The following is a 13,169-nucleotide window of genomic DNA, read 5'->3' on the forward strand; positions in this document are numbered from 1 at the left end:
CAAGTTGGCTCAAGTGTTTATACAAGAGATCTTCCGACTTCACGGTCTTCCTGAAGAGATCATCTCGGATCGTGGAGTACAATTTGTAGCCAAATTTTGGCGAAGTTTGTGTCAAGCCCTCCAAGTCAAGTTAAAGTTTTCCACGGCTTACCATCCTCAGACCAATGGTCAAACCGAGAGGGTGAATCAGGACTTGGAGGCCTTCCTCCGTATATATGTGTCTTCCTCTCAAGATGACTGGGTTCAACTCCTTCCTTGGGCCGAGTTCAGCCACAACAATCAATACCATTCCTCATCTTCTTCTACACCATTCTTCATTAATTATGGATTCCACCCTAAAGTCCCAGAATTCCAACCGCTTCCCGCAACTTCTGTTCCAGCAGTGGATGTCACCTTGCGTCAGTTTTCAAATAATTGGAGGAACGTCCGCGCAGCCCTGCTTAAAGCCTCATTCAGGTATAAGAAGTTTGCCGATAGAAAGCGTAGAGCGGTTCCTGCTCTCAAGGTGGGTGATCGTGTGTGGCTGTCCACGAAGAATTTGAGGTTGAGAGTTCCCAGCATGAAATTTGCACCTCGCTACATCGGACCCTTCAAGATTGAACAAGTCATCAATCCTGTTGCCTACAGGTTACAGTTACCATCCTTCTTGAAAATACCCAGGACATTTCATGTTTCTTTGTTGAAACCGCTGATCCTGAATCGGTTTCATTCCGCACTTCCTCCAGCTCCCAAAGTTCAGACTCAACGGGGAGTCGAGTACGAGGTGGCCAAGATTTTGGACTCACGTTTCCGTTACGGTCAGTTACAATACCTCATTGACTGGAAGGGCTATGGTCCTGAAGAACGCTCTTGGACCAATGCCTCAGACGTCCATGCTCCTGCCTTGGTCCGAAATTTCCACGCAAAGTTTCCTTTAAAGCCTAAGAAGTGTCCTGGGGCCACTCCTAAAGGGGGGGGGTGCTGTCACGATCCGGGTATCTGGACGCCATTACTTACCCTTCAGATGCCTCCTAAGGCTGGCTCAGCGTTCCAGGACCGGATCCCGCTGTTCCTGAGTTTCCACATGCAGAATGTCAGAGTGGTGATTTCATCAGCCGCGGCCTCCGCTGTGCCCGCGTGGTTAAATGTGCGCTTGTCAGTCTGGCGTCTCCTGTCTCCTGTGGCCGGCGTCGCCATTACTGTTTCAATTCTCACATGGATTACAAACCAAACTTCCCTCCAAGTGTCTGCATGGGCGCAGCCATCTTGGATTTTGTCATCTGATCATTTCCACCAATCTGTCGTCTGTATTGTTGATTTGCATAATTGCCTAGCCAACCCCTTCCTTGCTGCAGGTATAAGTAAGCTGTGCCTGAGCAAGGAAGGCGTCAGTGCTTTGGTTGTCTAACCTAGTTCCAGTTTGTCTCTCTCCTGTGGTTGTCTTCCAGGTTCCAGCTCCTGTCTCCAGACTTCTGCTATAGAGACCCGCACCAGCATTCCATCTGCGGTGTAGCCTGACTCTCCGATCCATTCTGGACTCGCCTGTTTCCAGTTACAACAATCACCTGCTTCCAGCCCAGCTTCCAGCAGTGTACAGCTTCTCTTAAAGGGCCGGTGTCCTTTCTGCAGTTTACCACTCTCCACCGGTATTATTATTTCACCGCTCTCAAACTCCAAACTTCATCAATCACCTGCTTCCAGCCCAGCTTCCAGCAGTGTACAGCTTCTCTTAAAGGGCCGGTGTCCTTTCTGCAGTTTACCACTCTCCACCGGTATTATTATTTCACCGCTCTTAAACTCCAAACTTCATTATTATTTCATCGCTCTCAAGTTCGTTTATTATTTAACTGGTTCCAGCCAGTATCCACTCCGTACCAACAACAGTCTGGTTCCAGCCAGTATCCACAGCAGCCGTTTTATCTTCAGCAACCCAGCCTTTCCTGGAACACCAGCTGGTACGATCCTGGGTTCTCTCCATTGCTACAGTCAGGTCTGGTAAGGACTTTCCAACTAGAAGATTATAAGAACTGTCTCACTCTACCAGTGCCTGTGGCCCTTGCCACCCTGTAGTACCCAGGAATTGTATTTATCCTCTGTTGACTTTTATGTTTCCTTTACTGCTGCTGTGTTACGGAGTTTGTCATAATAAACATCATTGACTTTTATCCTGGTTGTCGTGGTCACGCCTTCGGGCAGTTATTCTACATGTTACTTACATGTCTAGGGGTCTGATACAACCTCCCAGGTTCCGTTACATCTCAGCCCCTACAACTGAGGCTGCCTCCCGTCAGCTCAGGCCCTCAGTTGTGACATGCCGAAGGGAATTGCTTCGTAAGAAGCTACCATCTTTCCCAGGACTCGCGTGCAGTGATGCACAGACACCTGCTTTTGGTTTCAGGAGGTCCCTAACCAGAGATGATAATTCCTGGGCCTTCTCCTCCGGGAGAAATATCTTCTTCTGTTCTGTGTTCAGAATCATGCCCAAGAACAGCAGACGCGTCGCAGGAATCAGCTGCGACTTTGGGATATTCAGAATCCAGCCGTGCTGATGCAGCACTTCTTGAGATAGTGCTACGCTGACTAGCAACTGCTCTTTGGACCTCGCCTTTATAAGGAGATCGTCCAAGTACGGAATAATAATGACTCCCTTCTTTCGGAGGAGCATCATCATTTCGGCCATTACCTTGGTAAATACCCGCGGTGCTGTGGACAGACCAAACAGCAACGTCTGGAATTGGTAATGACAGTCTTTAGAATGGGTCTCACCGAACCGTCTGGTTTCGGTACCACAAACATTGTGGAATAATAACCCCGTCCCTGTTGAAGGAGGGGTACCCTGATTATCACCTGCTGAAGATACAGCTTGTGAATTGCCGCCAGTACTACCTCCCTTTCTCCGAGGGCAGCAGGCCAGGCTGATTTGAGGTAACGGCGAGGGGGAGTCGCCTCGAACTCCAGCTTGTATCCCTGTGATACTACTTGCAGAACCCAGGGATCCACCTGTGAGCGAGCCCACTGGTCGCTGAAGTTCCGGAGACGCGCCCCCACCGCACCTGGCTCCGCCTGTGGAGCCCCAGCGTCATGCGGTGGACTCAGAGGAAGCGGGGGAAGATTCTTGATCCTGGGAACTGGCTGTCTGGTGCAGCTTTTTCCCTCTTCCCTTGCCTCTGGGCAGAAAGGAAGCGCCTTAGACCCGCTTGCTTTTCTGAGGCCGAAAGGACTGTACCTGATAATACGGTGCTTTCTTAGGCTGTGAGGGAACCTGAGGTAAAAATGTCGATTTCCCAGCTGTTGCTGTGGATACGAGGTCCGAGAGACCATCCCCAAAAAATTCCCTTATAAGGCAGAACCTCCATGTGCCTTTCAGAATCAGCATCACCTGTCCACTGCCGAGTCCATAATACTCTCCTGGCAGAAATGGACACTGCCTTAATTCTGGATGCCAGACGGCAAATATCCCTCTGTGCATCCCTCATATATAAGACGACGTCTTTAATATGCTCTATGGTTAGCAAAATAGTATCCCTGTCGAGGGTATCAATATTATCTGACAGGGTATCAGACCACGCTGCAGCAGCACTACACATCCATGCTGAGGCAATTGCAGGTCTCAGTATAGTACCCGAGTGTGTATATACAGACTTCAGGATCGCCTCCTGCTTTCTATCAGCAGGCTCTTTCAAGGCGGCCGTATCCTGAGACGGCAGTGCCACCTTTTTTGACAAGCGTGTGAGCGCCTTATCCACCCTAGGGGATATCTCCCAACGTGACCTATCCTCTGGCGGGAAAGGGTACGCCATCAGTAACTTTTTAGAAATTACCAGTTTCTTATCGGGGGAAGCCCACGCTTCTTCACACACTTCATTCACTCATCTGATGGGGGAAAAAACACTGGCTGCTTTTTCTCCCCAACATAATACCCTTTTTAGTGGTACTTGGGTTAATGTCAGAAATGTGTAACACATTTTTCATTGCCGTAATCATGCAACGGATGCCCCTAGTGGATCGTGTATATGTCTCATGCTCGTCGACACTGGAGTCAGACTCCGTGTCGACATCTGTGTCTGCCATCTGAGGTAGCGGGCGTTTTTTGAGCCCCTGATGGCCTTTGAGGCGCCTGGGCAGGCGCGGGCTGAGAAGCCGGCTGTCCCACGGCTGTTACGTCATCCAGCCTTTTATGTAAGGAGTTGACACTGTCGGTTAATACCTTCCACATATCCACCCACTCTGGTGTCGGCCCCGCAGGGGGTGACATCACATTTATCGGCACCTGCTCCGCCTCCACATAAGCTTCCTCATCAAACATGTCGACACAGCCGTACCGACACACCGCACACACACAGGGAATGCTCTGACTGAGGACAGGACCCCACAAAGTCCTTTGGGGAGACAGAGAGAGAGTATGCCAGCACACACCACAGCGCTATTTAATCAGGGATTTACACTAACAGAAGTGATTTATCCCTATAGCTGCTTTTTATATACAGTCTGCGCCTAAATTTAGTGCCCCCCCTCTCTTTTTAACCCTTTGAGCCTGGAAACTACAGGGGAGAGCCTGGGGAGCTGTCTTCCAGCTGCACTGTGAAGAGGAAATGGCGCCAGTGTGCTGAGGGAGATAGCCCCGCCCCTTTTTCGGCGGACTTCTCCCGCTCTTATATTTATATTATGGCAGGGGATTTTTGCACATATATAGCTTATTAGGCTATATTATGTGCCATTTGCCAATGTAAGGTACTCTAATTGCTGCCCAGGGCGCCCCCCCGCCCCCCCCCCCCCCCCCAGCGCCCTGCACCCATCAGTGACCGGAGTATGTGGTGTGCATAGGGAGCAATGGCGCACAGCTGCAGTGCGGTGCGCTACCTTAATGAAGACCGAAGTCTTCAGCCGCTGATTTCCAGGACGTTCTTCTTGCTTCTGGCTCTGTAAGGGGGACGGCGGCGCGGCTCCGGGACCAGACGACCGAGGCTGGGTCTGTGTTCGATCCCTCTGGAGCTAATGGTGTCTAGTAGCCTAAGAAGCCCAAGCTAGCTGCAAGCAGGTAGGTTCGCTTCTTCTCCCCTTAGTCCCTCGTAGCAGTGAGTCTGTTGCCAGCAGATCTCACTGAAAATAAAAAACCTAACAAATACTTTCTTTTCTAGGAGCTCAGAAGAGCCCCTAGTGTGCAACCAGCTCGGGCCGGGCACAGATTCTAACTGAGGTCTGGAGGAGGGGCATAGAGGGAGGAGCCAGTGCACACCAGATAGTACCTAATCTTTCTTTTAGAGTGCCCAGTCTCCTGCGGAGCCCGCTATTCCCCATGGTCCTTACGGAGTACCCAGCATCCACTAGGACGTCAGAGAAATGGGGTTACTCATTGAACCTTTACTCACATGAGCTCCAAATAACCGCTAAATAATTGCTGTATGTGGCCGGGAACAGGAATCCGCACTGATCGCAATGGGCGGTAACAGGAGGAGAGCAGGGATTGCTTTACAGTCAGTAAGTGATGTATTTCAGCCATAGGGAAAGACGACAGATAGTAATGATTAGAAACTAGACACGAGTGAAATAAAGATGTGAGAACGTGTTTCCTGTGTATCTATGAGCCCCCGGAATAACACTCGTGTGATGGATAATGACCTCACCGGCAGGCATTTCCGTGGTGTATTTGGTTCTTTTGCAGGTCAGGGGGGTTTCAGGTTTATCAGATTTCAGCTGTGGGATGAGAAACTCGGCAGCTCCAGGGTCAAAGAAGGTGTTACCGATGGATTTATCTTTCACAGCCCAGATGACTTCACATCCTTCAATCTCATACCTGCAAGAGGCAGAAACATAAGACTTGGGCCCAAACCTGGCTGACAATCGGCGGTCACACATGATACTACAGATGCGTCCTCATACAGATTGCCTCAATATGCCACTAGTGTGAGATGCCTGGCGTCAGTCAGCTGACAGGTCCCGTGCACCATATTCACATCACTACTGAATGGGGGCGCACTATCAGCCTCTGCTGAATAAAAGGATATGCGGCGTGCCTATATTCTATGTGCGTCCAGGGCTGTAACTGCGTCCGGAATGGTGCGTTACAGTGTTGTCTAGGTAAACCTGCCTTATTCCTGGCATGTCCTGGACTCACCGTGTCTTGGTAGTCTGGGCTGAATCTGGGTAGTAAATATCATAGAGATTATTATACTTACACCAATTCCAGCGCAATCCCTCCGTTCCCCACAACCAGCACCCGTCTGGCCTGTGCGAGCCGTCTCTGGAAGATCTGGAATACAGTACAGTATATACAGTGTGTCACTATATGTGGTAAGTACAGTATATACAGTATGTCACTCTGTGGTAAGTACAGTACATACAGTATGTCACTATATGTGGTAAGTACAGTATATACACTATGTCACTATATGTGATAAGTACAGTACATACACTGTGTCACTATATGTGGTAAGTACAGTATATACAGTGTGTCACTATATGTGGTAAGTACAGTACATACAGTTTGTCACTATATGTGGTAAGTACAGTATATACACTGTCACTATATGTGGTAAGTACAGTACATACAGTGTGTCACTATATGTGGTAAGTACAGTACATACAGTGTGTCACTATATGTGGTAAGTACAGTACATACAGTATGTCACTATATGTGGTAAGTACAGTACATACAGCATGTCACTATATGTGGTAAGTACAGTATATACAGCGTGTCACTATATGTGGTAAGTACAGTACATACAGTGTGTCACTATATGGTAAGTACAGTACATACAGCATGTCACTATATGTGGTAAGTACAGTATATACAGCGTGTCACTATATGTGGTAAGTACAGTACATACAGTGTGTCACTATATGTGGTAAGTACAGTACATACAGTGTGTCACTATATGTGGTAAGTACAGTACATACAGTGTGTCACTATATGTGGTAAGTACAGTACATACAGTGTGTCACTATATGTGGTAAGTACAGTACATACAGTGTGTCACTATATGTGGTAAGTACAGTATATACAGTGTGTCACTATATGTGGTAAGTACAGTATATACAGTGTGTCACTATATGTGGTAAGTACAGTACATACAGTATGTCACTATATGTGGTAAGTACAGTATATACAGTGTCACTATATGTGGTAAGTACAGTATAGCATACAGTATGTCACTATATGGTAAGTACAGTACATACAGTATGTCACTATATGTGGTAAGTACAGTATATACAGTGTCACTATATGTGGTAAGTACAGTATATACAGTGTGTCACTAAGTACAGTACATACAGTATGTCACTATATGTGGTAAGTACAGTATAGCATACAGTATGTCACTATATGGTAAGTACAGTACATACAGTATGTCACCATATGTGGTAAGTACAGCAAAGCATACAGAATGTCACTCTGTGGTAAGTACAGTACATACAGTATGTCACTATATGTGGTAAGTACAGTATATACAGTGTGTCACTATATGTGGTAAGTACAGTATATACAGTGTGTCACTATATGTGGTAAGTACAGTACATACAGTATGTCACTATATGTGGTAAGTACAGTATATACAGTGTGTCACTATATGTGGTAAGTACAGTACATACAGTGTGTCACTATATGTGGTAAGTACAGTACATACAGTGTGTCACTATATGTGGTAAGTACAGTACATACAGTATGTCACTATATGTGGTAAGTACAGTATATACATTGTCACTATATGTGGTAAGTACAGTATAGCATACAGTATGTCACTATATGGTAAGTACAGTACATACACTATGTCACTATATGTGGTAAGTACAGTACATGCACTGTGTCACTATATGTGGTAAGTACAGTACATGCAGTGTGTCACTATATGTGGTAAGTACAGTACATGCAGTATGTCACTATATGTGGTAAGTACAGTACATACAGTATGTCACTATATGTGGTAAGTACAGTACATAGTGTGTCACTATATGTGGTAAGTACAGTATATACAGTGTGTCACTATATGTGGTAAGTACAGTATATACAGTGTCACTATATGTGGTAAGTACAGTACATACAGTGTGTCACTATATGTGGTAAGTACAGTACATACAGTGTGTCACTATATGTGGTAAGTACAGTACATACAGTGTGTCACTATATGTGGTAAGTACAGTACATACAGTATGTCACTATATGTGGTAAGTACAGTATAGCATACAGTATGTCACTATATGGTAAGTACAGTACATACAGTATGTCACCATATGTGGTAAGTACAGCATAGCATACAGTATGTCACTCTGTGGTAAGTACAGTACATACAGTATGTCACTATATGTGGTAAGTACAGTATATACAGTGTGTCACTATATGTGGTAAGTACAGTACATACAGTCACTATATGTGGTAAGTACAGTACATACAGTATGTCACTATATGTGGTAAGTACAGTATATACAGTGTGTCACTATATGTGGTAAGTACAGTACATACAGTGTGTCACTATATGTGGTAAGTACAGTATATACAGTGTCACTATATGTGGTAAGTACAGTATAGCATACAGTATGTCACTATATGGTAAGTACAGTACATACACTATGTCACTATATGTGGTAAGTACAGTACATGCACTGTGTCACTATATGTGGTAAGTACAGTACATGCACTGTGTCACTATATGTGGTAAGTACAGTACATGCAGTGTGTCACTATATGTGGTAAGTACAGTATATACAGTGTGTCACTATATGTGGTAAGTACAGTACATACAGTGTGTCACTATATGTGGTAAGTACAGTACATACAGTGTGTCACTATATGTGGTAAGTACAGTACATACAGTGTGTCACTATATGTGGTAAGTACAGTACATACAGTGTGTCACTATATGTGGTAAGTACAGTACATACAGTATGTCACTATATGTGGTAAGTACAGTACATACAGTGTGTCACTATATGTGGTAAGTACAGTACATACAGTGTGTCACTATATGTGGTAAGTACAGTATATACAGTATGTCACTATGTGGTAAGTACAGTACATACAGTATGTCACTATGTGGTAAGTACAGTACATACAGTATGTCACTATGTGGTAAGTACAGTACATACAGTATGTCACTATATGTGGTAAGTACAGTACATACAGTATGTCACTATATGTGGTAAGTACAGTACATACAGTATGTCACTATGTGGTAAGTACAGTACATACAGTATGTCACTATATGTGGTAAGTACAGTACATACAGTGTGTCACTATATGTGGTAAGTACAGTACATACAGTATGTCACTATATGTGGTAAGTACAGTACATACAGTATGTCACTATATGTGGTAAGTACAGTACATATAGTATGTCACTATGTGGTAAGTACAGTACATACAGTATGTCACTATATGTGGTAAGTACAGTACATACAGTATGTCACAATGTGGTAAGTACAGTACATACAGTATGTCACTATATGTGGTAAGTACAGTACATACAGTATGTCACTATATGTGGTAAGTACAGTACAGTGTGTCACTATATGTGGTAAGTACAGTACATACAGCGTGTCACTATATGTGGTAAGTACAGTACATACAGTGTGTCACTATATGTGGTAAGTACAGTACATACAGTATGTCACTATGTGGTAAGTACAGTACATACAGTATGTCACTATATGTGGTAAGTACAGTACATACAGTATGTCACTATATGTGGTAAGTACAGTACATACAGTGTGTCACTATATGTGGTAAGTACAGTACATACAGTGTGTCGCTATATGTGGTAAGTACAGTACATACAGTGTGTCACTATATGTGGTAAGTACAGTACATACAGTATGTCACTCTGTGGTAAGTACAGTACATACAGTATGTCACTATATGTGGTAAGTACAGTACATACAGTATGTCACTATGTGGTAAGTACAGTACATACAGTATGTCACTATATGTGGTAAGTACAGTACATACAGTGTGTCACTATATGTGGTAAGTACAGTACATACAGTATGTCACTCTGTGGTAAGTACAGTACATACAGTATGTCACTCTGTGGTAAGTACAGTACATACAGTGTCACTATATGTGGTAAGTACAGTACATACAGTGTGTCACTATATGTGGTAAGTACAGTATATACAGTGTCACTATATGTGGTAAGTACAGTACAGTGTGTCACTATATGTGGTAAGTACAGTATATACAGTATGTCACTATATGTGGTAAGTACAGTATATACAGTGTGTCACTATATGTGGTAAGTACAGTATATACAGTGTGTCACTATATGTGGTAAGTACAGTATATACAGTATGTCACTATATGTGGTAAGTACAGTACATACAGTGTGTCACTATATGTGGTAAGTACAGTACATACACTGTCACTATATGTGGTAAGTACAGTACATACAGTATGTCACTATATGTGGTAAGTACAGTATATACAGTATGTCACTATAAGTGGTAAGTACAGTATATACAGTGTGTCACTATATGTGGTAAGTACAGTACATACAGTGTGTCACTATATGTGGTAAGTACAGTACATACACTGTGTCACTATATGTGGTAAGTACAGTACATACAGTATGTCACTATATGTGGTAAGTACAGTATATACAGTATGTCACTATATGTGGTAAGTACAGTACATACAGTATGTCACTATATGTGGTAAGTACAGTACATACAGTATGTCACTGTGGTAAGTACAGTACATACAGTATGTCACTATATGTGGTAAGTACAGTACATACAGTATGTCACTCTGTGGTAAGTACAGTATATACAGTGTCACTATATGTGGTAAGTACAGTACAGTGTGTCACTATATGTGGTAAGTACAGTATATACAGTATGTCACTATATGTGGTAAGTACAGTATATACAGTGTGTCACTATATGTGGTAAGTACAGTATATACAGTGTGTCACTATATGTGGTAAGTACAGTATATACAGTATGTCACTATATGTGGTAAGTACAGTACATACAGTGTGTCACTATATGTGGTAAGTACAGTACATACACTGTCACTATATGTGGTAAGTACAGTACATACAGTATGTCACTATATGTGGTAAGTACAGTATATACAGTATGTCACTATAAGTGGTAAGTACAGTATATACAGTGTGTCACTATATGTGGTAAGTACAGTACATACAGTATGTCACTATATGTGGTAAGTACAGTATATACAGTGTGTCACTATATGTGGTAAGTACAGTACATACAGTGTGTCACTATATGTGGTAAGTACAGTACATACAGTGTGTCACTATATGTGGTAAGTACAGTACATACAGTATGTCACTCTGTGGTAAGTACAGTACATACAGTATGTCACTCTGTGGTAAGTACAGCATAGCATACAGGGGAAACACAAGATAAATTAGACATTGAGGATATAACGGGGGAAGAATATACATGTGACACTGCTACATACATGTAATATATATATAATTACCTGGGCGCTGTCCGTATCACGGATACCTAACACATACGGATTTCCTTCCGCAATGACTTTGGGCCTCGCTCCCGCACATAGACACAACTTGTTGTACACATATTCTGCCCCGTCCTCTGTAATCACCCTCTGAAAACACAGATATACTTCTTAATTATGAAAAAGTTGTTTCAGGCAACGTAACACAGGTACAATACACACAATAGATCTACGGTGACACAGGTACAATACACACAATAGATCTACAGTGACACAGGTACAATACATACAATAGATCTACAGTGACACAGGTACAATACACACAATAGATCTACGGTGACACAGGTACAATACATACAATAGATCTACAGTGACACAGGTACAATACATACAATAGATCTACGGTGACACAGGTACAATACACACAATAGATCTACAGTGACACAGGTACAATACATATAATAGATCTAAGGTGACACAGGTACAATACATACAATAGATCTACAGTGACACAGGTACAATGCATACAATAGATCTACAGTGACACAGGTACAATACATACAATAGATCTACGGTGACACAGGTACAATACATACAATAGATCTACAATAGATCTACAGTGACACAGGTACAATACATACAATAGATCTACAGTGACACAGGTACAATACACACAATAGATCTACGGTGACACAGGTACAATACATACAATAGATCTACGGTGACACAGGTACAATACATACAATAGATCTACAGTGACACAGGTACAATACATACAATAGATCTACAGTGACACAGGTACAATACATACAATAGATCTACAGTGACACAGGTACAATACATACAATAGATCTACTGTGACACAGGTACAATACATACAATAGATCTACAGTGACACAGGTACAATACATACAATAGATCTACAGTGACACAGGTACAATGCATACAATAGATCTATAGTGACACAGGTACAATACATACAATAGATCTACAGTGACACAGGTACAATACATACAATAGATCTACAGTGACAGGTACAAAACATACAATAGATCTACAGTGACACAGGTACAATACATACAATAGATCTACAGTGACACAGGTACAATACATACAATAGATCTACAGTGACACAGGTACAATGCATACAATAGATCTACAGTGACACAGGTACAATACATAAAATAGATCTACAGTGACACAGGTTCAATACACACAATAGATCTACGGTGACACAGGTACAATGCATACAATAGATCTACAGTGACACAGGTACAATACATACAATAGATCTACAGTGACACAGGTACAATACATACAATAGATCTACAGTGACAGGTACAATACATACAATAGATCTACAGTGACACAGGTACAATACATACAATAGATCTACGGTGACACAGGTACAATACATACAATAGATCTACAGTGACACAGGTACAATACATACAATAGATCTACGGTGACACAGGTACAATGCATACAATAGATCTACAGTGACACAGGTACAATACATACAATAGATCTACGGTGACACAGGTACAATACATACAATAGATCTACGGTGACACAGGTACAATACATACAATAGATCTACGGTGACACAGGTACAATACATACAATAGATCTACAGTGACACAGGTACAATACATACAATAGATCTACAGTGACACAGGTACAATACATACAATAGATCTACAGTGACACAGGTACAATGCATACAATAGATTTACGGTGACACAGGTACAATGCATACAATAGATCTACGGTG

General features: G+C 42.8%; 1 protein-coding gene across 1 annotated transcript in view; it reads right to left on the reverse strand.

The window, feature by feature from the left end:
* PYROXD1 (pyridine nucleotide-disulphide oxidoreductase domain 1) overlaps positions 1–13,169 on the reverse strand; it is a 154,676-nt gene that overhangs the window by 60,338 nt on the left and 81,169 nt on the right. Inside the window, exons 5-7 of the mRNA XM_063930089.1 lie at positions 11,417–11,545; positions 6,156–6,229; positions 5,604–5,773 (exon numbers count right to left, since the gene is read on the reverse strand). Coding sequence (XP_063786159.1) covers positions 5,604–5,773; positions 6,156–6,229; positions 11,417–11,545 — 373 coding nt within the window. The remainder of the gene's footprint in view (positions 1–5,603; positions 5,774–6,155; positions 6,230–11,416; positions 11,546–13,169) is intronic.

Source organism: Pseudophryne corroboree, chromosome 6, assembly GCF_028390025.1.
Source record: "Pseudophryne corroboree isolate aPseCor3 chromosome 6, aPseCor3.hap2, whole genome shotgun sequence".
NCBI classification, from domain to species: Eukaryota; Metazoa; Chordata; class Amphibia; order Anura; family Myobatrachidae; genus Pseudophryne; species Pseudophryne corroboree.